Raw genomic sequence first — 24,269 nt, 5'->3', positions numbered from 1 at the left:
GCTTCAGGCGTGACTTTCCTTACGCTAGAGCGTGATGACGTAGACAATCATAGCAACCAGCATGGCGACGGAGAAGCTTTGCTCCGCCGCCCATCTGCTTATAAGCTAGTTTTAGGCTGTTACCTTTACGTCACTTGATTATCTTTCAGCGTTAACATGTTTACAGTTAAGTACACTGTTGTTTCTGGATGTGTCCAAGCTCTGCCGTCTCTGCCCCAGAGTATTTCTGAGGAAAATGGGATACGATGAGTATAACATTACCATGGAATCAAGAATAGGTAACGTTATGCAACTACTATTAGCATTAGCTAGCGAGCTAGCTAACTGTTAAGCAGGAGCAGGAAGCCCATTCATATTGTGCTTAGGCAGTTAGCTAGCTATCTGAGGATAAACGCATGGTGACTTTGTATATACCGGTACTCACTAATGTCAATAGTAATGTGGCTTCCATTTTATGTTGACAATGATCCGCCTTTTAAATGACTCATTCTCCTTGTTCTTAAGACTTTTAAAATGTATAATCAAGACTGTAATGTTAGTAGCTAACGCTAGCTTGTATCACTATGCTTCAGCTGAGGTAGCTCAGGTTAAGTTACTTTATTTAGGTAACGCTGCAATAAGATACAAACGACATTTGGCCGTGTCTACTCTTTTCACAAAGGAATTCATTTGAGTAAATTAACCAAATTACCATGTATTACTGTGAGCACGAACAAAAAAGATATATTTATTGTTTTCATCATGTAACGTTACTTGTTAATAGAATATCTGCTAATTACTACTAATAACATAGAACAGAAAAGTAACGCTAGACAAAAAGTAATATTATTAATGAGACTTGTTGAAAATATTTTAGATTGTTTGATCAAAAAAGCAAGAGGGTTTTCATGTTTAAAAAATCCCTTGAAGCTTTATGCATCAAATGCTTGCTTGATAATTGACATAAATATTTAATTATTTATTGAAACGGTTGAGTATTGTTGTGTTGCATTACTTCACTATGGGAGTCAACATGTCCACATCTATCTGTTTATTTTAGGGAGTGTATCATCTGGCTGCAGCCTTGGTGTGAGAGGACAGAATTCAAAAAGTAGCCGTAAGTATTAGTATTAGTATGTGCTGATAGCATAATGAGAATTAAGTAAAGTGAGTAATGGCCATTTGTAAGATAAGAGCCTAATGTAACGGTATACTGTGTGTTGTTCTCTGTGTCGCAATTTTAGCTTTCTGCACTCCCTCCTCCACCAAATTGACACAGTCCATCATTAAAGACCACATGGTGTCTCATTACAAAAAGGTTTACTCGGCTAAAGGTGAGTTACATGGCAGGGATACATTATGATTCTTACACTGACATTCTGTAGAACAAACTAATTCAGTTCATGCATGTATAATATTATATCTTGTGCTTAAAACATGTATCTCTATTGCATATTAGTTAGATTAGAAATCCATTCTGAACTTTGCCGTGTTCCACAGCGGCCATTGATTCCTCAGTACCCAAAAGCTTGATACACAGTGTAAAGTGTAAGTATCCAGTCATCAAATATTAAATGATTAATTCAACTCAAAACCCTTGTTCACTGTTTGAATGAATATATATATACACCTTACATTCCTGGGCTTATTTTTTGTTAATGATACATTTCTTATATTAGGACACCCACCAAGGTTTTTAAATAGCATTATAATTAGTTTAAATGCTTTCTATGTAACTACTAACAGTTGATGTCTCAGTGGTAATCAGAGTCAACTCATCACAGTTAGGGAAGACAATCATAGTACAGGCAGAGGCCTATTGCTGCACAGACAGTAGCCTTAATAAGCACTGATACAATGTAACCACTCATCACTTTTGAGGACAGGATGCAACTCATCTTTAACTGTACAAGTCATATTCTCTTCTCGTGCAATCTTAATTGCTCTCTTGTATCTTTCATACCTTGCAGATAAGTGCAGTGAGTGTTTGCCTATTGTAGACTATTTTCTGTGTCTATTCACTTTGTCATCGGCTCTTTACAGACAATGACCAGATCAGACAGGAGCGGTTGAGGAAAGGTGGTCGTCCTCAGTCGGCCCATTCTCTCTCACAGAGGAATAGCAGAGCCTCCTGCTCTTCAGCCCAGGTAAGAAATCAAGGCAGTTTCTCATTGCCTTATATGATCCCAGCTTATTTTATACAGAAACCATGGCATTGCCTGACCAGCAAAAGTGATTATTTCAATACAACATGTTTGCTTTTCAGAGTAGATTATCTGTGCAATATGATGACAGGCCCTACCTCTGCTCAAGGAGTTCCACTGTCTCCAGCCCAAGGTTCAACTCCTCCTTCCATGCCAAGGAGATAGTTTATCCATCATTCAAAGTTGGTTCTCACAACCAGTCTCATCACATTCGCCCAGCATCAGAAATCCAATACCGTAGTCCGGAGGCAACGTCGCACAGACAGCAGTCGGCGTGTTCACTGGGAGCCTCGGCAGATCAGAGTTACTACAAGACTTTCCAGGACCCTGTCCAGAAGACGTACAGCGGAGACTTGCTCCAGAAACATTCACAGCGCTTTACCCACGAAAAACCTTTCACCCCTAAGACCTTGAAATCAGAAAAGAGTTCCTACCTGTCGCAATATCGCTACTACAGAGCACCACGGAGGAAACCTACTCAGGATGGCACCAACTCAAGATTGATGCGACAGGAGACGTATCATGGAAGGTACGTGCCAAACATCTCAGCGAGTCCAAGGACAGAAATAGATAAAACAATTCTCTTCACATGTGTGTTCTAATTTTTTTATGCAGCACAAAAACTGAGGAATGCACACAGGACATTTTTGAGCCATCTCAGGTAATTTTGAGAATTGAATTTGATTGTTCAGATTTAAATTTTCTAACAATAGCAATACAGTGTTAACACTTTACTGGTTAATTGATTCGTCCATTTATTGACGAACCTTTTTTAATCTTGTTAAAGTGGTTGGATACAAATTCAAATGTATTTACTCACATCGTTGCTGATGAATAATCATGGCTTAAGACACTTAAGATATGCTGTATATGATATGGTTTATACCCGGCTTAAACACTGATCCATGTGTGACAAGTTTAGTCTTTACCCACACTGACTGCACCTGATGACAATCTGTGGCACCGCATCAGCCACATTAAACATTTGATCACGAGACAGCCTTGACAATATTGAATGAATATATATATATATATATATATATATATATATATACGCTAATATCTCATTTTGTTGTCCTTTTGATTTACAGGGATTTAATACAGAGCACGAGTGGTCTGAAGAGGAGTTCAATGGCACATCTTTCTCAGCGTCTAGACAACGGAGTCGAGCAAACAAGAGCAGAGAACGTGATTTATTTGACTCCTCGTCCAGGTAAAATCACGAAGTGGAAATACCAAGTTGCATTTAAAGCATAATGTATAAATAACATGAAAAAAGTAATTGAAGTCTTCATTTTTTTTTAGGTTCTCACCAGAAGGCTGGAAATCTCCCATTATGAAGAGTGTATCTGCAGAGTAAGTTCTTTGTTAATGTTAAATCCTTACACAGTTTAATTTATACAGTACAAAGCTGCTGCCATACGTTTAATGATTTGAAAGTACTCTATGCTTCTAGGAACCTTAAGAACCATGTCAAATATTATCCCCATCGATTTAATAATTCTCATCTGCCGTTCAACAGGGAAGAGGAATTAATGTACCTTGAATTCATTTCTGCTGTAACGGAGGATATATTGTCCAGGGGGCACATCTCTGACAGGTTTGTCATTTTTTGACTCATTTTTACTCTCCGACTATGAACGACAAGACTGTGCTTTATGTTAGCGTTCCAATATTTACAACACTCGTGCGGACCGGATGCCACTTTTCTAATAGCTATATGCGTCTCTTAATTGAGTACATGCTTAAACAGTTGCTCCCGTCATTGTCCTCTGCAAGGTTCCTAGACTGGGTGATAAAGCGTCATATCGACATGAATCGGCATCAGCTTGATGTGGTGAGTAGCCGATATATGTCAAGTCTTGTTTAAGTGTTAGGGTCACAGCTTGAAGTAAAGATTTGAAAACATTTTAAAAGGTTGTCACAAAGGACTCCTCAATATCTTCTCATGCAGCTGATTGCATCACTTTTGGTTTCAGGGTAAAATGCGCCACCTTCTGGAAGTGCTGCGGAAAGATTTTGAAGAGCCACCCAACACATCCGCCTCTAGTGCAGAGCTTGAAAAAAAGGAGAATGATCTACTTGATTCATTCGAATCAGGGGGGAAACACGTGAAGACCAAAAAGGACAGTGACCTGTTCCCGTATGCATCAGCAATTAAACACTGCGATTCGCCAGATTATGCTGATCCCCTGTTAGTGTCTACACCTTTATGCTCTCCTGAATCCACTGCTGCCTCACCAATTCAAGCAAATGAAGACGAAGGAGTTGAGGACAATCAGGGGAGGAGCATTGGCTCCCCTTGGCTGGGTGAGCATGTTTCTGATAACACAGGAATCGGTGAAGAGGACCATCAAAATGAAATCGGCACAGCTGAGACAAGCAAAGAAGTCGGCAATGAAAACCATGAATACACCACCATAACCAGTGAAGAAGGATTTCATCGAGACCAAGCTGAAGTCCGTTATGATGGGCAATCTAAAGAGCTTGAGGATCTGGGGAGAAGTTTGTCGGAGTCGCTTCATGTGTCCAGCAATCAACACTGCGTCAATGTGGAGACGGCCACTGAGCAACATACAAACACCGTCGCCTCCGTCAGCGATGATGAATTCTGAGCGTTGCTGTATTCAGAGATTAAAAAGGTCCTTTTAATGTCTTTGTTACCAAGTGAGTGTTTTTCTAGAGAGAGATGAAAGTGTAGTTTTGTAAATGTGATTTAGCACCAGTTGTGTTTTCCATAAAAGCCCCACCAATATGGTGTTGTAGTTGTGTTCTGCTTCATGATATGTTTCACATAAGCACAATGGAAATTTAATACCAGCAAACAGGGCTTTTGCGAGTACACCAGAGAGACACACTGACCATAGTGGTTGAGCTCTAGTTGACCCATAGAGTAATGCGACACATATTTTCTAAATTATGGCAACTAGTATGATTATCAGCTTTGCAAAGGATAGGCCACAGCACTATGGCAGAGTATACCCAGTCAGTTTTAAGTATGGTGCAGCTGCTGTTTATATTTCTAGAAAAAAAAACACTTTTGTTGTAAGGAATCTCTTTTTTCAGTGTGTTTGACTTGGCATATGCCTCTGAGATGTAGCGACTAGGAGTTGAGTCACCAGAAAGTGTTCTTACAATTGCAATAAATCTTATATTCTTGTGATTCGTGCATCTGATTATTGAGACTATGTAACAAACTGATTATTATTCAATCTGCGGCCATTATTAGCATTACAGGAATGTGACTTAAACCATTTTGCAATCAATTAGGGACTGAAGAGAGAGGGAAATTGGTTTCTCTCACCCCTACCTTCACCTAATTGGACCTCATGCCCCACCATAAGCATCCATTGGATGCGCTGCATGCGTTACAAAAGTGATTCAAGTAATATTAACTTGGCAAATGCATTGTTGACGGAAGAAGTGGATGTAGCCGGTGCCGCTGACTCATCAGGAGTGGGCCCTTGATATGCTCTTGGTGGACAACCAAAATACCTACATCATAGGGCAGCCTTCAGAGGATGCAGGGGCTGAATGACACTTAGTGTCTCTGTTAGTCTATGCCATCGACAGTGTTGCTGATACTTTAGAAGAACTTTCCTCCAGAATGTATGAATGTGCATACATTACATGACTCAGGTATTCTTTTCTTGATGAAAGTGGTTCTGTTATGACCATCCCAGGTCTCCTGTACACATTTTCGTATATGTGGCGCCCTCTATTGGTTGGGCTCAAAATGCTTTGGTCGTCTTATTTTTAAGGAATGTCTGAAGATATTTATTTTATTTATGAAGATTGGACAAAGCATTAATGATTGATTTCCAATTTCCTGCTAAATTATCAGTTATATTTTAAGCTATACTGCTAAATCCTCCTAAATGTTACTTACACCTTGTTGCATCAGTATCAACAACCTAATAGATCAGTTACAGTTAACATTTTCTATACGTACTTTGTATATTTTGTTGATAATATATCTGTACTGTTACTGGAGCAACTATTTGAATGCAGAACTTTTATTTGTTCATTGTAATAATTGTGTTTTAAACTGATCCAAGTACCATCTCCGTTCAGAAATAGAACAGAATACATCATCGAATGGAGGGTTTGATTCAACCTATAATCACTTGGAAAGGCAGACATATTATTTTTTCCCTTTCCAAAGCCATTGATTTGCTGTTAAAATGATTAGAGTATTGTGTAGCCTTGATTGTGTGCCATTTGTCTTCAGTGAAATAGTGTTTAATCATTCAATCATGGAATCAAAGTTGAAATTGAATACAATGTACTGTTCTTGACCCAAGATTTCTTATGAATATGTGATTATTGAAACACATATACCCTCTCACATACAAACTGAACTATTACAAGGTCTGAAGAATTTACCTGCTATGAAAGGTATCAGAATATTAAAAATCACACCATATTGTGAATATGGAGGATCATCTTAGGTAAACAGAAACTTAGCGATTGACACTTACTCCTCAGGTGTATTTTTAGTGCTGTTTATTTAGAAAACGACTAATGGACAGATAAGAGAATATGATTTTCTCTGATAAAGATGGGCCTGTCTGGGTAATGGCGCTAACCTCATAAACATTAATGTCCCCAATTTCTTTATTATCTGCTCCATTGTCAGTATGCGCAGACACAGTTTTTTTCCAACCCTGTAATGTTTTATTCTGTTCAGATCTACACATAATTTCACAAACATTTAAATTTTAATCAGATGAATGGGTTCTTTCCTGTCTCTTAATCGTCTCTTCGCAGTTGTGCTATCTTTGGAGTGATACACAAACGAAAGCAATAGCATATAGTAGCCTCATAGCAAGCTGATTAATTGTCATGAATTGGAAATATCTTTAAAAAAAAACCCTGCTTCAAAATATAGATACCTGGATTGATATTTGTCTATTCACTATTTAAGTATATCACTTCAATCTACTTTTTTAATATTACAATAAACAGTGCACACGTCTTATTATTTTTATACTTACGCTCTGCTCCGAGGTTATGTTGTTTGTTTCATGACATTAATTTGTGTTTCCTCTTTCCTATCTTCCCATCTCTCCTCTCGTTTCAGATCACTTCATTTCCTGCTTTTCTGTGTGTTCCCACCAGTTTTGTCTGCCCCACCCTGATTAGTTTCACCTGTCCCTCGTTAGCACTGCAGTCACCAGACCTGCTCACCTGTTCCCACTCCCCATTCATCACTCACTATTTAAGCCCAGTTCCTTTGTCGCTTCATCTTTTGTTGCTGCATGGAGCTTTGTTTGCATGTTACCTTACCTGCCTGCATCTTGAAATCTCAGTTTTTAAACATTTTGTTTCATAAATTGCTTGTGTGCACCGTGAGGTACATTGTGGCAGTTGTGTATGAAATACAATTTAGAGATAATAGTGATTTGTAGATGTAAAGTGTAGTAAAACACTAGTTCTTTCCACTAGTCTGAAAGAAGACATGTCCTGGTATAGCCCACAGCCCTTTAAAATTTCTCAGTCCATGAAAAAGAATGTTTCTGCCTGAGGTGTCTCCCCTTAAAGGATTTACATTGTATTAGGCGGGAATGAATTGAGCATGCCTCTATGAAAAAGAAACTACAAACATCAAGATCAATTTTAAACAAGCATATATAAAACAAACATCAAAGAAAGAGACAAATATATATCACAAATCATAGAAATAATAGAAAGAAAAACAATTATAAACTACTATATGGAAAAAATAGCAAAAGAAGAAAAACAGAAAAATAGTAACTAACTAGAAAATGCATTTCCTGCTGAAAATACTTTGGAATGCTGAAAGCTGAAATGAATCTCAAAAACATTGCTGAAAATAGATATCCAATTTTTAAAAAATTGCAAAAAGCTGAATAATTCAAAAAGTTGAAAGATTACAAATATGATGTTATATCACCCCTCTCCTGAAAGAGCTGAACATTTTGATATTCGAACGGTTTCTGTAGCTTAAAAGAATTCCAGCAGTAGTGATATTTGTTGTAGTCGTAGTAGAAGTATTATTCGCAGTATAAGTATGAGTAGCATTTGAATAAGTACTAGTTGTAGCAGTAGTGATATTTGTAGTAGCAGTAGTAGTAGAAGTTGTCGTCGAAGTATTTGTAATTAGAAGTAGTAGTATCAGCAGTCGTACTAATAGCTGTAGTAGTATTAGTACTGGTTATTAGTACTGGTAGTAGCAGGAATAGCAGTATTAGCAGTTGTGGTATCAGTAATAATAGTAGTGGTAGTAATAGCAGTAGTGGTAGTAATAATATTTATGGTAGCAGTAATAGCAGTAGTAGTAATAGTAGCAACAGCAAAAGTTGTAGTAGTAGTGGTAATACTAGAAATATTAGCAGTAGTAGTAGTTGTCACAGTATTAGTAAGAGCATTCATTATTTCAACAAACAAGCCTAATTTTGAGCGAAACGTTTAAATACAGTTAGTATACCCTTTGTAACAACCGTTGTTCTTTGTGACAGCCAAATTACCCAGAGCCATCAGGGTCCTCTGGACAGCGGCCAGGTCCTTGCCTTCAAAGAGATCTACATAAGGCTTTTATTTTGAAAGGGTGGGACTGGGTGGGGGAGGGAGGGGGAGAGGAGACATAATCATCATGTTTGACACATAAACAGAGGTTATTAAATGACAGGCTTCATCACAAGCAGTTCAGTTAGAATTCACTCTCTGGGGCTTTTATTTTGAAATGGGGTGTGGGGGAGAAGGGGAGAGGAGACAGAATCATAATGTTAGATAAACACAAACCGGTTATTAAATGACAGGCTCATCACAAGCATTTCAGTTAGGATTCATTCTGTGGGGCTTTTATTTTAAAATGGCGTGTGTGTGTGTGGGGGGGGGAGGAGGGGGGAAAGACCTCTAAAGATCCCTAAGACCTGAATGACTGTATGAGAGACACACAGAGAGAGAGAGAGAGGAGTGTATGTGCGCGTGTGTCTGTGAGTCTGTGTGTTTATCAACATCACTAATTGGCTCAATCGCAAACACCTGTGTGCCTGAAGCCATTTCATGGAGATAAAACAGGGAAACACCTCTCAAACAAATCATCAAAACTCCCATAACCGTAGCTGCTATTGCTCCGATATTAATAATTGAGGGGAAGAATGAGTTGAAGAACAGATCCTGTAAAAATTGTGTCTGTAGTGTAAAGAAATGTGGCTTAACTGGCGATCTAGAAATGGGGTACCGTGTTCTGTGGAAGATGTTTTTGAAGCTAAATTTAACATTGGTCTCTATGGAGCAGAAAGTTGGTTTTCCTCTCAATCAACGGCTTCTGTGTCAAATGTGGAAATCTGTGGGATTCTACAGTAATTTTGAATATTAATTAATAGTAATATTACAGTAATATTAGCTACTTCTACATCCAGAAATTATGCATGAAGAGTGAAGATTGTGGACACAGTGGCAAAATACAAATGTTTTTTTCACAAGAATCTCAAGCTGCTCTTCACTCTAGCGGTGACATCACACACTCTAAGCTGCGCAATACACATCCATTATAAAGTCAGAAAAGGGCTGAAAAATCATAAAAGTTAAATTGCTGCAGTTCAAAAAGTTTAAAAGATATCAAAAAGCTGAATCATGTTGGCAATAGTTGAGGGTTTTCTCAACATTTGAAATGGTGTCTGTAGCTGAAAGTATGAGCAAGTTGAAGGATTTGAAAGTTGAAGAAGTTTAAGAGGATTTGTAAATATTCTCCATAGAGATCCCATTCAAAAATAAAGTTGCTAAAAGCTTAATAATTCAAAAAGTTTAAAGGTTAGAAATAGAAAAAGTCATAGCAGAGATGAGCTGAACATTTTGATAGTTGAACGGTTTCTGTAGCTTAAAAAATGAAGAAGTGGTGCGACGAAAAACAGGGGGGACGGAAGAAATAGAGGAATAAAGAAACAGGATAACAATAGTTGGAATGCTTAACAGCATTCCAACAATTAGTGAGAGAGAGAAGAAAGAATTTGTGAGAGAGAGCGAAGAAAGAATTTGTGAGCGAGAGAGAAGAAAGAATTTGTGTGAGAGAGAGAGAAGAAAGAATTTGTGAGAGAGAGAGAGAAGAAAGAATTTGTGAGAGAGAAGAAAGAATTTGTGAGAGAGAGAAGAAAGAATTTGTGAGAGAGAGAAGAAAGAATTTGTGAGAGAGAGAAGAAAGAATTTGTGAGAGAGAGAAGAAAGAATTTGTGAGAGAGAGAGAAGAAAGAATTTGTGAGAGAGAGAGAGGCAGAGAGAGAGAGAGAGGCTCTGATATCTCTGGCAAACTTTCTCATTTGGAGATTGTCCGATGTTTTATCTTTTACAGCTTACATGACTGTTGTCCTGCTCTGCCATGTCTTTCCTCGTCTCTCCCTCTTGTGTCGCGGTGTGTGTAAATGTCACTCGAATCAGGAAACTTATCAGAATACTCATGTCTGGCCGAGATGCAACACGTAAAAGCTGCAACAAATAATGTGTGTGCAGCTTTTATTTTAAAATGGGGTGTGTGTGTGTGTGTGTGTGGGTGGAGGAGGGGGAAAAGACCTCTGAAGATCCCTAAGACCTGAATGACTAACCTCAGTGAACACAAACTTCAGTGAACACAAAGGTAGACTTAAACAATTTCAGTATCACAGGATATATATATATATATATATATATATATAGAGCTCAGTGGTAGATATCTGTGTTGTGAATGCCTACATTTCTCATCTTCTCTGGAACAGATGCAGCAGCTGTGGAACTGAAAACCCTGTCAGGACGTCCACCATCAGGACACTAATAACTGTGGGAAGAAGCAAACTGTAACATTATTGTTGTGTTGACGTATTTAATATTAACTATGGATTCACAGTCTGCATTTAGTCCCTTTCATTCTGTTTTTAATGTTTTTTCAACCACATTAGGCTATATAAATGGATACATTTAAACCCAAATTAGAGTTGAAACCTATGAATTAAAAACAGAAATGAGACCGTGTTGTATACAAATAAGATACAGAGGGTAACTCATTAGTCATTGCATAATAGTCTGTGTTTGCGATTACAGCTGTCAGTCGATGTAAAAGGTAAAAAGACAGGTCAGCGACCAGCAGCTAGCTCCAGGGCAGCTGTCCCATTTCTGGCATTTTCACCGCTCGGCATTCCAGCTGTCTGATGTCATGGCTCTGAAAACCTCCATGTATTCCTCCGCCATGGCGGCACTATACTGCATTTTGATGCTTATGCCCCGAAAGAAGTACAGTAAACCAAACATTTTGTACGCAGTAATTGAAAAGACAGAGTGCATTCCAATTTAATTTGGTGATTTTTCAATTGCTAAAGCTCAGTTATTGGAGCTATAGAGCCGCGGATGTAGACGGAATACGCTTGTTGCTCTTCCAATCCCAGGAAGCGAAACACGCTCGGAACTTGAGTGAAGTGTCGGACCAAGAGGCATGGGGCGCTACGTTAGTCTGGATCCACAAACAAACTACAGACCAATGGGGCTCCACTTTTGAAAATATCTCCAAATTTATGGTAATCCATTGACCTTGATGGCGGAAAATCCCCCTGGACCGAATCTTAGTTGGACTACAAAATTGAATCTTGATGGCTAACGGTAACGTTAACGATTTTAACCCAAACATATTTACCGGCTACGTCAGCTTCCCAAGGGTGTCGTCTATTTGCTGGAACATATGTTAGCACAGCTAGCGTTGAAGCGATGTCACACATCTAAGGAATAACTTTAAGTTAAGTTCCGATAAGTTATTTCATGTATAACGTATATATACATTGTAATAAAATGGATGCATGTTGGAGATGGAGAGCAGCAGGGATTTTTAACGTTAGCTCGCTGCCGTACTGTAACAGATCAGGTCAGTGTTTGGATCAGACTATCCGCTGGAGGGGGATTCATCTGACCACAACCGTTGAACATGGCTTGTAATCCGTGTTATAGACAGCGCTAATTACACAGATTAGAGAACCTACTAGCAATTGCTGCCAAATCTATAGATTTGCTTTTAATGTGTGTGTTTTTTCAGAGTGTTTACCTTTAGAAAAGTTGTAATGCTTTGGCATTTCAAACAAAAATGCCGCATTTAAGAGGATTAACGTTACTTTAAGTGTCTGTCTGGTCTGGCGTCTGTTCCAGGGGGACAGACTAAGATTATTCTAAAGTATCGTAACATATTCTATAGTGATCAGTAGTCACCCTGTTTTTTTATCACCCCCCTTTTTCCAAGTTTGCAATTTTACGCTTTCGTGTGAATTGCAGTGCATTTGGAGATGCACTGAGATGTTTCCTGTCTCGTTTCTTTTCTTCAGATCTGTCTGTTGATGATGAACCCAGTGAGCTGTAACGATCACGCAGTATTCGAAGGGGGACAGCGAGGAGAAGACTTTCCCCGGACTAAGTGAAGACCTCCCTCTTGAAGAAGTGTGAAACATGCCCTTGCCATTTGGCTTAAAACTCAAAAGGACTCGAAGGTATACTGTTTCAAGCAAGAGCTGTCTTGTCACTCGGATCCAGCTGCTCAATGGAGAGTTTGTTGAGTTTACACTTTCGGTGGAGAGCACCGGTCAGGAATGTTTGGAGGCAGTTGCTCAGAGACTCGAGTTGAGAGAGGTATGTATGTATTTCCAATGCAATACAAGTGCTGATTGTTCTCTCTGTTGGAGCTTTTCTTAACTCACCGCAGAGACACGGTTATCCTTTGGTCACATTCTTACTAGGAACTGAGAAGCAGGACGACAGAAACCAAAATAACCTGTTGGTCACTGTCACGTCGTCGCAATTATATAATATAATCTCTGACCGGTTTATGACATGATTAAGGAATTTGTGAATCACATACTCTGCATTAGTAAATGCATGTATGTAACCAACTCATCATGCAGATTAGCAAACATACTATGCACGTTTTGAAATCTTCAAGTGTCAGCTCTCGCAGAGCATGGACAATATGGTCGAGAAAAGTAGTTCTGAGTCAGGACAGAGTAATGCACCGAGCTTCACGTCCGCATTTGGTCGCTGTGGTGAAAACCACCTGTCGGACACGAGCTGAAAGAGATGCTGTCATTTCCAGTTGCTCCTCAAAGCAACAGTTAAAGACTGCTGACTATACAGGCGGGGTCTGAACTTGCACTACATGACATGTTGTTGTGCTGCGTGATGCCTCCACCCTCATTTATAGTTCTTCTTGTATGCACAGGGTAAACAACGTATTGTTTGATTCTGATGCCACACGGGTTGTTTGCAATCTACGTTCAAAGCAACTAGATCCCCCTAATTCTTGTCTTATTTCTGTCTACATTATTATAAAATATAAACACCAGAGAAATGTTTATATAATATGAGATATGAGATGTTCAGACGGTCACAAGACAGAGCAGGGAACTGCCAACCGGCCATAAATCTAGATGAGTGTGTCGTGGTTGAGTTTTCATGTGTTTTGAATGTTATGTAGGAGAAGACTTACAGATTTGTGCACAAAACAGGAGATGTGTGACTTCAAGCAGTTCCATAATATTGTTCTAAAGTTGGATATGTCCTCTGTGTAAACGTGCATTCCTTCTCGTTTACTACATATTGTAAAACCTAAATTGTTGTGCAAGATATTCTCGTCTTAAAATGTCCTCGCTCGCTCGCGGTGCTGTTCGGGTGTAACGTCTGTGCTTCTGTTCTTTGCTTGTTAGATAACCTACTTCAGCCTGTGGTACTTCAACAAGCAGAACCAGCAGAGATGGATAGACTTGGAGAAGCCGCTGAAGAAGCAGCTGGACAAGTACGGGCTGGAGCCCAGCGTTTACTTTGGAGTCGTGTTTTACATACCCGGCATCAACCAGCTGCAACAGGAGATCACAAGGTGATGTTCCATCAGTGACGTGAGGTGTCTAGTTTTTTGTGTCTTTAAATATGTCCCTACGTTATTTTAATCGTGCCGCACTTCAGAAGGTTTGCTCTGTCATGACCTTTTTCAGCCATTTCTGCAAACCTGAATGAAGTCCCCATATTTGGTTGATGGCTGCTTGTGTATCCGCCACTCATAAGTAACCCCGTCTTTCTCCACAGATATCAGTATTACCTACAGCTGAAGAAGGATGTTCTGGAGGGCAGGATCTCGTGCTCGCTGGAGCAAGCTATTCGTTTAGCTAGCCTGGCAGTGCAAGGTAATATGAATGTATAATACGAGCCGTGCAAAGTATTTCTTGGCAATAATAAACTCCAATACGCCTCTTGATTCTCAAACCGTCACCTTTCAATCTCCATCAGTGCAACAGCATTTATTTTCTTGCATCCAAACTCGGTTAATTCTCAAAAACACAGCTACAAAAATGGGTCTGCTGATCACAATAGTTTGTCTCAAACCTTTGTTCAATCACTTATCCAAAGATTTATAAGAACAATGTCGTGATTCTTGTAATATGCAGCTCTTAACAAAGCACCATGAAACGTAAAGCCGTGTTCAAAGCTCTGACCAGCAGGCAATGTGTGCATTTGAAGAAAAGCCCGAATAAACTCTGTGCAGGTTCCCTTAAAGATTTAGTCCCTGCTTAAGTTGTCATGCAGACTTGTGATCGTGCTGTTGGGTGGTTTGTGTCCCTGGCTCGGATATTTTAGAGTGAAGGGCGGTTGTAGCTTGATGCCTGGGATACCCATCATATTTGTGAATGTTACCAGCAGGCCGGTAACTGTTTTGGCCCTCTACGTTGTCAGACGCTGAAGCAATTCCCTTTCCTAACAAACGGGGGCCCCTCCTCTCCTAAAATTAGTCCATCTTCTCATCGTACAGCTTTCCAAAAGGCATTGCACCATTCTGCAACTCTTACACGTCTGTTTAGCCTTGTGCTAAATGCAGAACCGGACGTGTAATGGAGTTTATTCAGAGAGCAGTGTCATTGCTGTATTAACTCATTTAGTGTGTCCTTTTTTTCTTCTTTTTTTTTTCCACAGCTGACTTTGGAGACTTCAACCGATATGATTCCCAAGAGTTCCTCCAGAAGTTTGCGCTCTTCCCGATTGTAAGCGTTTTTATTTCGTGTGGTCAACATGTCAAATGAAAGACCTTGCTGTCCTGTGCTCTATTTGTGTTGTAACACCATCGTGGTATCGATTCCCAACTCTTGTCTTTGCAGGACTGGATCCAGGATGAGCGGGTGCTGGAGGAGGCCACTCAGAAAGTGGCCCTTCTTTATCAGTCCTTCAGGTGAGCAGGTGTCCTCGACGTCCGTCCTCAGCATCCGTCTGCCTGTTCTGTGTGTGTGGATCAACAGACGAATATCTTTTGCATACTGCACAGACAAACACAACCTTTTTAATTACCTGTCATCATCTGGATTCACGTAGAATCTCCTGAGGCCACGTATAAGCCATCTCTTGTGTTTTACACTTGCACCAGACTTTTTATTTTATTTTTTTTATTTATTTTTTTAGCCACTGTCCTCAACGTTTAGTCCAAAAGATAGCTGTTTCTCATCACTCCATCTGTCCCATTTCATTTACTACTCAACTTGTAACCACGATAACAAATTGGTGATGCATTGCTGTGCTTTGTTAGTGTTCCTGTCTTGTTTATATGTCGGCTCAGTGGGTTTTGACGGTTGTTTCGTCATGCTTTTGTTGCCATTTTTTGTCTTGTTTTTTTCAGGGGTTTATCAGCCCCAGAGGCAGAGATGTTGTACATGCAGGAGGTCGAGAAAATGGAAGGCTATGGCCAGGAAAGCTATCAAGCCAAGGTAAGTTTACAAGGTCTCACCCAAACGTCGAAGAAGTATGACGTGGGCTGACTAGAATCTGAACCCGTAAGTCTGTATTCTTTCACCCAAAAGCCTGTTCTGAAACTCTTAACCCTCTCCGTTAATCTCAACAGGACAGTACAGGTGCAGATGTTTCCATGGGATCCTGCCTCGATGGCATCTTTGTCAAGCATAAAAATGGCAGGCCGCTTTCATTTAGGTACGTCTGGAAGCAAATTGGAGAAGAAGTGTACATTCTTGACCTTTTTGTTAAATTGGTCTGAATCGGCATACTATTATGAGTTCCAGATCTCTTTTTGATCGACTCCTACGTGTGTTTTTTTTAATTTTTTATTATTCATTGTTAAAGCAGTGCCACAGTCTCTGCTGCACGGTTTTGTGGCCGCCATGACATCATGTGTTTTTCCTCTCTTCTCTCCGCCCCTGCGCTGTAATTGGCCGTGTAGGTGGAATGAAATTAACAACATGAGTCACAACAGGTCCTTCTTTGTCCTGGAGCTAGCCAACAGAGAGGAGAGTGTCCAGTTCCAGACCGTAAGTCTCTGCCACCAATGCACCTCCGTTTCTCTACCCGTCCCCTTTGGAACATTTCAGTTTCTTATTGGATTTAGCAAAAAATGTGGGTGTGGCTGTAACTGGTAGTTGTTTGGCTATGTTACGTATGTCACATACTGTTAGCCGACACTCAACGTCGAGGTATTTGAGGGCGCACACAGGATTGGCTTTGCTTCGAGATTACTAAGCAAACGCCACCTCTGTTCTAATTGTCTCACCATCTCATGAGTTTTCTTCTCCTTTTTTTTTTCCTTTTGTGTAGGAAGACATGGAAACCTCCAAATATGTGTGCCGGATGTGTCTGGCCAGACTCAAGTTTTATAAGATTAACAAGAGTAGCCTGTAAGTCTTTTTATTTGTTACATGTCTAGTCTAGATCCTGTCTCTTTGTTCCTCGTCGTCTCGTACATGTGTCTCCTCTTTGGTGTAGCCTCACTCCTCTCCTCCTCTCTCTTCAGAGAGGAGTGTGACCCCCTGCCTTCTGAGGGCTCCCAGAAGTCCCTTCTCACTCTATCCTTTCCTCGCTTTCCAATGCTCTCTCGTCCCTCTCTGCCTTCTAATAAGGGGTGAGCAACACTAGTATCAGCCACCGCCTACAGGTGCCAACACCCACCCGTCCCTCATTGCATAGCCAACCTTTCACCGCAAACATGCTCTCTACTGTATGTATGAAATGGGCCCTGGGTGGTGAAGCATGTGGAGCATGTGGTGATTTACTAGTTGTTGTGTGATTGGGCCAGAGAAAGAATAGCCGGGGATCATAATCAATGAAATGAAAGCATTGTAAAATCCACAGGGATCTTTATTCTCAGCACTATTTGCACCATAAAGATGAACAAACCTATTTTTACAGTATCTGTTATAGTAATTCATTACTCTAGCTTTCATCAGATATTTCCAGATCTATGTCTCAGTTTTTTCTATCGTTTTCCATGTTTTGTTAAATGCAAGTCAATGAAAATGTGAAACACATTGCACAACCCTTCTCCATGACACCATGCTTGCTGGAGTCCGCGAGGACAGATGTTGCATATTGTACTGGAGAAGAGTTGAGCAACGTGTTTTTTAGTTTGATGGATTTGTCCTGGAATGCACTTTGCTGTGGTGTCAAAGTTTAAATGTCAAAAGGACAAAGTAAGTTCTAGAGAGAAGCGTTGTACGTAGCCGTGCTTTCGGGTTAGGCTCGCCTTTTCTGACCGACATTTGTTTTCCCACCAGCCAAACGCAGCCTGCAGTGGTTAACCCAGTCAGACGGCGGTCCTCTACTAGAATATCTCTGGTAATGGCCTCGCTCACTCACAAACACACAATCGCATCTTGTGTGCTGGTGTAATTCCCGAGATGATTTTCTGGTTTTGCATTTCAACACACGATGTGTATTTAAATCATTACCTATGGGAGCGTTGGCACACAGTTCTCTTGGACAGTATTCAGAGCACATGAGCCGTAACTGAATCCCTCTCTTGTTGATTTACAGCCAAAGCCTCAGGCCTACATGATGCCCCCGCCACAAATGCACTACAATGGTCATTTCACAGAGCCTTACACATCATCACAAGGTAACTTAGAGATGGGCTTGCGACTAGGAACCTGATAATTAGTGCATGGGATGACATTTAAAGTTATTACTGTCCTCAGCTAAATGTTGATGGTTTGTAATTATAATCCATTGTCGACTTCAGGATGTGTTTATTTGCTCTCCCACAGACAACCTGTACATGAACAGTCAGAACGGTTATTACTACCATTCCCAGACCAGCCTGGACTGCTCTCCTCAGGAATACAACAGTGGAGGGCGTTTACGTAACGGCAGTGTGTACAGCGCCCACAGTACCAGCTCCCTAACCAATCCCCAGCACTACCATCAGCCCTCTCCCATGTCCTCCAACCCCTCTATTACTAGCGACATCACCAGGCCGGACTACGTCCCCTCGCATCGCCACAGCGCTCTTATCCCGCCTTCCTACCGGGCCACGCCTGACTATGAGACAGTGATGCGTCAGAAGACCCGGGGAGCAGGAGGAGGGATGCTTTTGTCTCAAGAGCACCGGCAGAGCCACTCCATGAGGAACCTGAATATCGGGAACTCGTACGCCTACCGCAGGCCAGACCACCTAGTTTACAGCCAGCCAGAGATCAGAGGGGAGCACGGTGGAGCCGCCCAACACCATCACTATCCCTTCCATCTCGGCTCCAGCTTCCACAGCCCTTCTCCGTATCCCTACCCTACAGAGAGGAGGCCTGTCGTGGGGGCCGTTAGTGTCCCGGAGCTCACAAACGTCCAGTTCCAACAGGCACAGTATCCAGAGTATCCGGCCCCTAACATCATGAGAACGCACGTGTACCGACCACCTCCGCCCTACCCGTACGCCCACCCTCGACCTGCCAACAGCACGCCGGACCTGTCGCGTCACCTGTACGTCAGCAGCAGCAACCCCGACCTGATCATCACGAGGCGAGTGCATCACTCAGTCCAGACATTCCAAGAGGACAGCCTGCCTGTTGCCCACTCGTTACAAGAGGTGTCGGAGCCTCTTTTCAGCGGACCCCCACAGAGACAGCCGTACCACGCTCAGAAGCGGAACTCCATCGAGATTGCCGGATTGGCGCACAGTCTCGAGGGGATGAGGGTCAAAGAGCGCACCGTGTCTTCTTCAGCAGCCGAAGCTGCCACGCCCCCTCCGGTCCTGCGTGGCGGTCGCTCCCAGGGCTCTCAGCTCAACGTGTTTCTGGAACGTACAAAGACGGAGGACAGGAGTGACGTGCAGTATGGACACAAAAAGTCCCTTTCAGATGCCACCATGCTGGTTCACAGTAGCGGCGAAGAAGAGGAGTTTGAGGAAGATACCGGACGTCACGTTCCCCTTTCTCAGGACGCAATGGCAGCGGCTGATCCCGACCAGCCGTCCCAACCGCACCAAAGCTTGACGTCTCTCTCTTCTTTAACGCAACGCACTCCCGTAGAGCCGCCTCCCGCATATCCCATAGGCTCCTCTCTTGATCCCTCCATAACCAGTTCCTTGGCTTACACGGTTCACCCTCTGATCCAGGAGAGCGAGCCTCTGTACTTGCTGTCAGATTTACGGGAGCCCAGGATTATGCCCTCGGTGTCTGAGGGAGACCTGAGTGGCCAGGCCAAGCAGAAGACGAAGAAAGACTTGAAAAAGAGGCCCGTGTCTGATGTGCCTCCTGGGAAGAAAACAGTAGAAGGGCTGCCCCCTCCGGTGAGTCCCGTTCCCAATTACATGACATCATTAGCATAGCGAAGTAGTTAATAAACATTTAGAAATTGAGAAATGGAGGTACTTCTCCATGCTACCTCCTCAGACTTTAGTTGCACTGTAATACTTGAGAGAACCCTGTTCCAGAAAGAAGAAAAGAACGGCCCCCAGTGCACATTATCAGTGTTTCCTTTAAAAGTGGGTTGTAGCTATTGTTTATTTCATGTATGAGCCTCATGTCTGGATCACATGAGTATGCATGCACCTAGTAAAGGAAGTGGTTTCATTGGCCGGCTTCGAATGACACATATTGAAAGTATGTAGTGAGCAAACCGGAGAGGTGACATTCCCTCGGTAAACACCCAGCGAGGCTGCCGTGTCCCGCTCCTCCTGGAGACTTGCTTCCTCACTGCCAAGGCTCACGCACACACTCGCCCTCACTCACTGTTTCTGTGTCTACTCGGTTGTCACACCAGGGTATGAAGAAAGGAGCTCGGTCAGAGGTGAAGAAGATGGGCCCTCTGAAGGTGGCACATCTCAACGGACTGTCGGTTTCCAGGCAGCCAATGAGCGAAGCGGTCAAGGATGAGCCCGAGAGAGCCTCCAATGACGAGAGGGTAGGACACTTACTAGTCTTTGACAGTTGCTTCTTGACAGTTGGGTTTGTAAAGCCAAAAACAAATGAAAATGTTTAGTTTCGGTCAACGGAAACCTTTGAGATGTGTGAGATTTGTTACATGTTGCTTGTGTATTGGGAATGAAAGTCTCAGTCAGCGATCTGGTTGCAGGTGTTAATGTGCAGCTGAACTGGTCAGCCTTGTTAATCTTGATGTTCGCTGCTTTGGCAATGACGGTAAATCCCAGACACATTAATAAATAATGAGCTTTTTTGTTTTTAAGGAGCAGATCAATTAATCAAGCAGATCAAACCGATTGAATCCAAAATGTGGTGTATCCTGCTGCAACAGCATTCACCACTAAAGACTATGTCCTCTTCTGCAGTGATAGGAAGTGAAACGTCTGTATGTATGTCTGTGCTGCAAATGTTTGTGAATGATGAACATATGAGGGAATGCTCCTGTACATCACATCATTTTATGTGTATATCAAATGAAATGGATTTAACTAGTTAACTCGTTCATGGGTCAGGACTACACTATCCATGGTAGTGAGGTGTTTCCTTGTTTGTTTGTGTGTCAGTGTAAACTTCTAGAGCAGCATATGGAGAGGGGAGAGCTGTTGAAAGAGTACGAGAGCATCCCAAAGCGTCGTCCCGCAGGAGGGTGCACCATCGCCCAGCTGGCAGAGAGCGGAGATAAAAACCGCTTCCAGGACGTCCTGCCTTATGATGACAGCCGAGTGGAGCTGGTTCCCACTAAAGAGAACAACACGGGATACATCAATGCATCACACGTTAGAGTAAGTTGTGCAGAGACGTATCATAATCCTTAACTCTTGGCAAATTACCTTGATGACAGTGCTCATGAGTTTGGCATTTTGCTGAAAATGCAGTTTTTCCTTTCCTTTGGTTATTTCTGTGAATTTAAGGTTGGGCCATAATGACAAAATCCAATGTGCACCACAAAGCGAAAAACCACGTTACAGCTTCCCAAAATACACAAATGGAAAACTCTTTAATACTCCTGTTGTAGAAAAGCATGCTACTCATAAGGGTGGGGTGGGTCAATAACTGCTGCTTAGTCACATTCACTCCTTCACCATCAAGTCTGAGACAATAGAAGTACTCTGCTGCTACTCTTTCTGCAATACTGAATAGCTAAAAGAAGAATCTCCTCGTCTCCTTAGATAACAGTAGGTGGACAGGAGTGGAGCTACATTGCCTCGCAGGGTCCCCTGTCGAACACATGTCAAGACTTCTGGCAGATGGTGTGGGAACAGGGCGTCTCCATCATCGCGATGGTCACCGCTGAAGAGGTGCGTTGATTCTTTTCCTATTTACAGCTCCACGTATTTCATTCCTCGTCATTACTTGGGTTTACGTCTTTTGGTACGTCATCCTTCAGGAGAGCGGCCGAGAAAAGAGCTTCCGGTATTGGCCCAGACTCGGCTCGCGACACAACACGGTGACGTACGGCCGCTTCAAGATCACGACGCGGTTCCGCACGGAGTCCGGCTGCTACGCCACCACGGGGCTGAAGATCAAACACCTCCTGACGGGCCAGGAGAGAACGGTGTGGCACCTGCAGTACATAGACTGGCCGGACCACGGGTGCCCTGAGGACTTGAAAGGCTTCCTGAGTGAGTGGGATCTGTTTTTAAGGTCATCAGATATCAACCTGGAAGACTGAAAATGGGACTTTTTTGAGGGAAAATCAGATAACTAGCGAAGACGATCCCTTAAAGATTTTTGAAAAGAACATTTAAATGTTCCAAAGCTCGTTGTCGACACTGCTGTGTTCTTGTCTTTTTTTCCAGCCTACCTGGAGGAGATCCAGTCTGTGAGGAGACACACAAACAGCATCAGTGACCCAAAGAACACCAACCTACCGGTGCTGGTCCACTGCAGCGCTGGAGTGGGACGGACTGGTGTGGTCATCCTGTCTGAGATCATGATCGCCTGTCTGGAGCACAATGAGGTAACTTCCTCACTTCAAATAACACCTCTGCACTACAGCTACAGCTTTTTCTTTTTCCAAGTTAGGACCTGATGTGATGTGTGTTTTCTTTGCCATCTCTGTGTATTAAGATGAAACACTGCTGCCGCTCTCTCATACTAAAAGTCTGGTCTGGTTTTCAGGTGCTGGATGTCCCCAAATACCTGTTAAACCTGCGTCGTCAGAGGATGATAATGGTTCAGACCTTGTCTCAGTACACCTTCATCTACAAGGTCATCATCCAGTACCTCCGCAACTCCAGGCTCATATGAGCACAAGTGTCTGTCCGTGGTGAGGGGGTGGAGTTGGAGCCCGATTTATGCCAAACTGCACTGCGATGATGCAGCCGTACGATTCTGTTCACTGCAGCGGACGGTGTTTTGGTGGACCCCGTAAAGGGGCAAGTATTAAACCAGGCGAGGCTGAAGGAAGGATGTGTGGAAGTACAAGAAAGAAGCCAGATGAAGACGTATGACCGGCCTCTAAACAGTATTATATATATTATTTTTACATACATTGTTGCTGAATAAAGCCCAGCACTTTTACAGTACTTTGCTGTACATAATGAACCAACGTGATGCTGCATTTAAAGAGAATCGTTATTCTAGATTTGTATCAAAAGCAGTTTCATTTTGACAAAGGTCGCTTTTTTTTTAATAAGTATGTATTTGATTGCTGTTTGGTAACCATAGGTTCTGATAATGAAGGACGTTTCTGCAGTAGTGAAGACAGAGAGGATAAAGGCTTCAGATGGGTTTTAACTTTATCATGTGGTGGTACAGGCAGGGGTTTGTCCCTGCAGTGAACTTAATAACAATATATAGATTTACATTCAGCAGAATGATGCTAATGTACACCATACACGAGCAATCTTCATGTTCATGAAGCCCTGGAACCCACCGAACATTATCTACAGCAAATGTGTGTTCTCTGTCCAGAAAGACGGTGGGAGACGATGGATTGGTCTTTGTTAAACACTGGATTGATGCGAAGTAGAAAAACATTGCACAGGTTCCAGAAAGATAGTTGACGAACGAAGAAAAAGAACGACGGCAGTTTTTGTGTAAAACTGGAATTTTTATACTCTATTTTTCATCCCTTTTTTATCAAGAGAACCGAGTGCTGTAAGTGAACAAAATCAATCGATTTAAGATATTTTGTCAAGACAAAGTGCCGATATATCTACCCTGTACGTCTGCATAGTAAGAAGGATGTGTCCTTTAACGCTTGTTTGATTGCAGTGAAGTGTGTTTATTATTGCCAATTGATACATTTAAGAAACATCCCTGCAAGAAGTACAAGTAATGCGAACAAAAATGATCATTCTTGAATTCTGCTTAGATCCCTTAAGTTTCCTGAAGGGAAGTGAAGTTGACCCGTACAGGAACGAGGCTTGCAGGCACGGCAAAGTTTACATGAAGTCAAATACCTATTTTAACAATGTCAATTTGAAATAATTTGCCTGTAGTATCAATTAAAAGGCAGCAACTTAATTTATAATGTGGCCAAAGTGAAGCGGTTGTTGATCCCTCAGTGTGCGTTGGTGTCACATGCGTGGGCAGTGATCTGACTTAACTGGAGAGAAACGCGTCTCCACTGATGAGATGCGTTTGGACTGGATCTTAAGGTCCGCCCCGTATGAATTAGCTTCAGGTTTTGTGTTTTAACATACTGATTGAGTCTTAGTGTGGAGACTTGGAGTGGTTTTTGTGGCCACGGTGTAACAGTTTTGTCCATGTACAGGTATGTTGTTCATAATGTACACAATGTAAAAATCTTCTTTTATGAATATTGGATAATGTACAAACGATGTATAAACTTTATCTATTGAACACAAAATGATATGCCATGGGGAAGAGTGTAGAACATCTTTTCAGCAAATAAATATTTGGAAATATATAATTTTGTTTCTATTCTGTTGAAGATAACCTGTGTTCCACTGTTTACAGCAATCTATCGTGCCAC

At 41.9% G+C, this 24,269-nt stretch overlaps 2 protein-coding genes across 3 annotated transcripts; both read left to right on the top strand.

The window, feature by feature from the left end:
* The first annotated feature begins 154 nt into the window (after positions 1-154).
* On the top strand, positions 155-5,096 carry spata7 (spermatogenesis associated 7). Its single transcript, XM_079287337.1, has 12 exons — positions 155-278; positions 1,040-1,096; positions 1,224-1,313; positions 1,480-1,527; positions 2,023-2,126; positions 2,246-2,712; positions 2,799-2,844; positions 3,275-3,396; positions 3,489-3,539; positions 3,706-3,783; positions 3,963-4,020; positions 4,163-5,096. The coding sequence occupies exons 1-12, from the start codon at positions 236-238 to the stop codon at positions 4,796-4,798; spliced, it is 1,800 nt and encodes a 599-aa protein (XP_079143463.1). The 5' UTR covers positions 155-235; the 3' UTR covers positions 4,799-5,096.
* A 6,515-nt stretch (positions 5,097-11,611) lies between these two features.
* On the top strand, positions 11,612-24,193 carry ptpn21 (protein tyrosine phosphatase non-receptor type 21). 2 transcript variants are annotated; one of them, XM_079287069.1, is made up of 20 exons: positions 11,612-11,771; positions 12,482-12,782; positions 13,853-14,022; positions 14,229-14,326; positions 15,111-15,178; positions 15,293-15,363; positions 15,805-15,892; positions 16,027-16,112; positions 16,360-16,447; positions 16,731-16,810; positions 16,927-17,034; positions 17,687-17,747; positions 17,946-18,027; positions 18,176-19,692; positions 20,166-20,306; positions 20,890-21,108; positions 21,496-21,624; positions 21,714-21,948; positions 22,126-22,286; positions 22,448-24,193. In XM_079287069.1, the coding sequence occupies exons 2-20, from the start codon at positions 12,603-12,605 to the stop codon at positions 22,574-22,576; spliced, it is 3,711 nt and encodes a 1,236-aa protein (XP_079143195.1). In that variant the 5' UTR covers positions 11,612-11,771; positions 12,482-12,602; the 3' UTR covers positions 22,577-24,193. The 2 variants fall into 2 exon arrangements, with proteins under 2 accessions (XP_079143195.1, XP_079143196.1); XM_079287070.1 differs by lacking the exon at positions 16,927-17,034.
* Positions 24,194-24,269: the final 76 nt, after the last annotated feature.

This window comes from Melanostigma gelatinosum (assembly GCF_949748355.1).
Source record: "Melanostigma gelatinosum genome assembly, chromosome: 16".
Classification (NCBI taxonomy): Eukaryota; Metazoa; Chordata; class Actinopteri; order Perciformes; family Zoarcidae; genus Melanostigma; species Melanostigma gelatinosum.
This window is presented reverse-complemented; position numbering and strand designations above follow the sequence as displayed.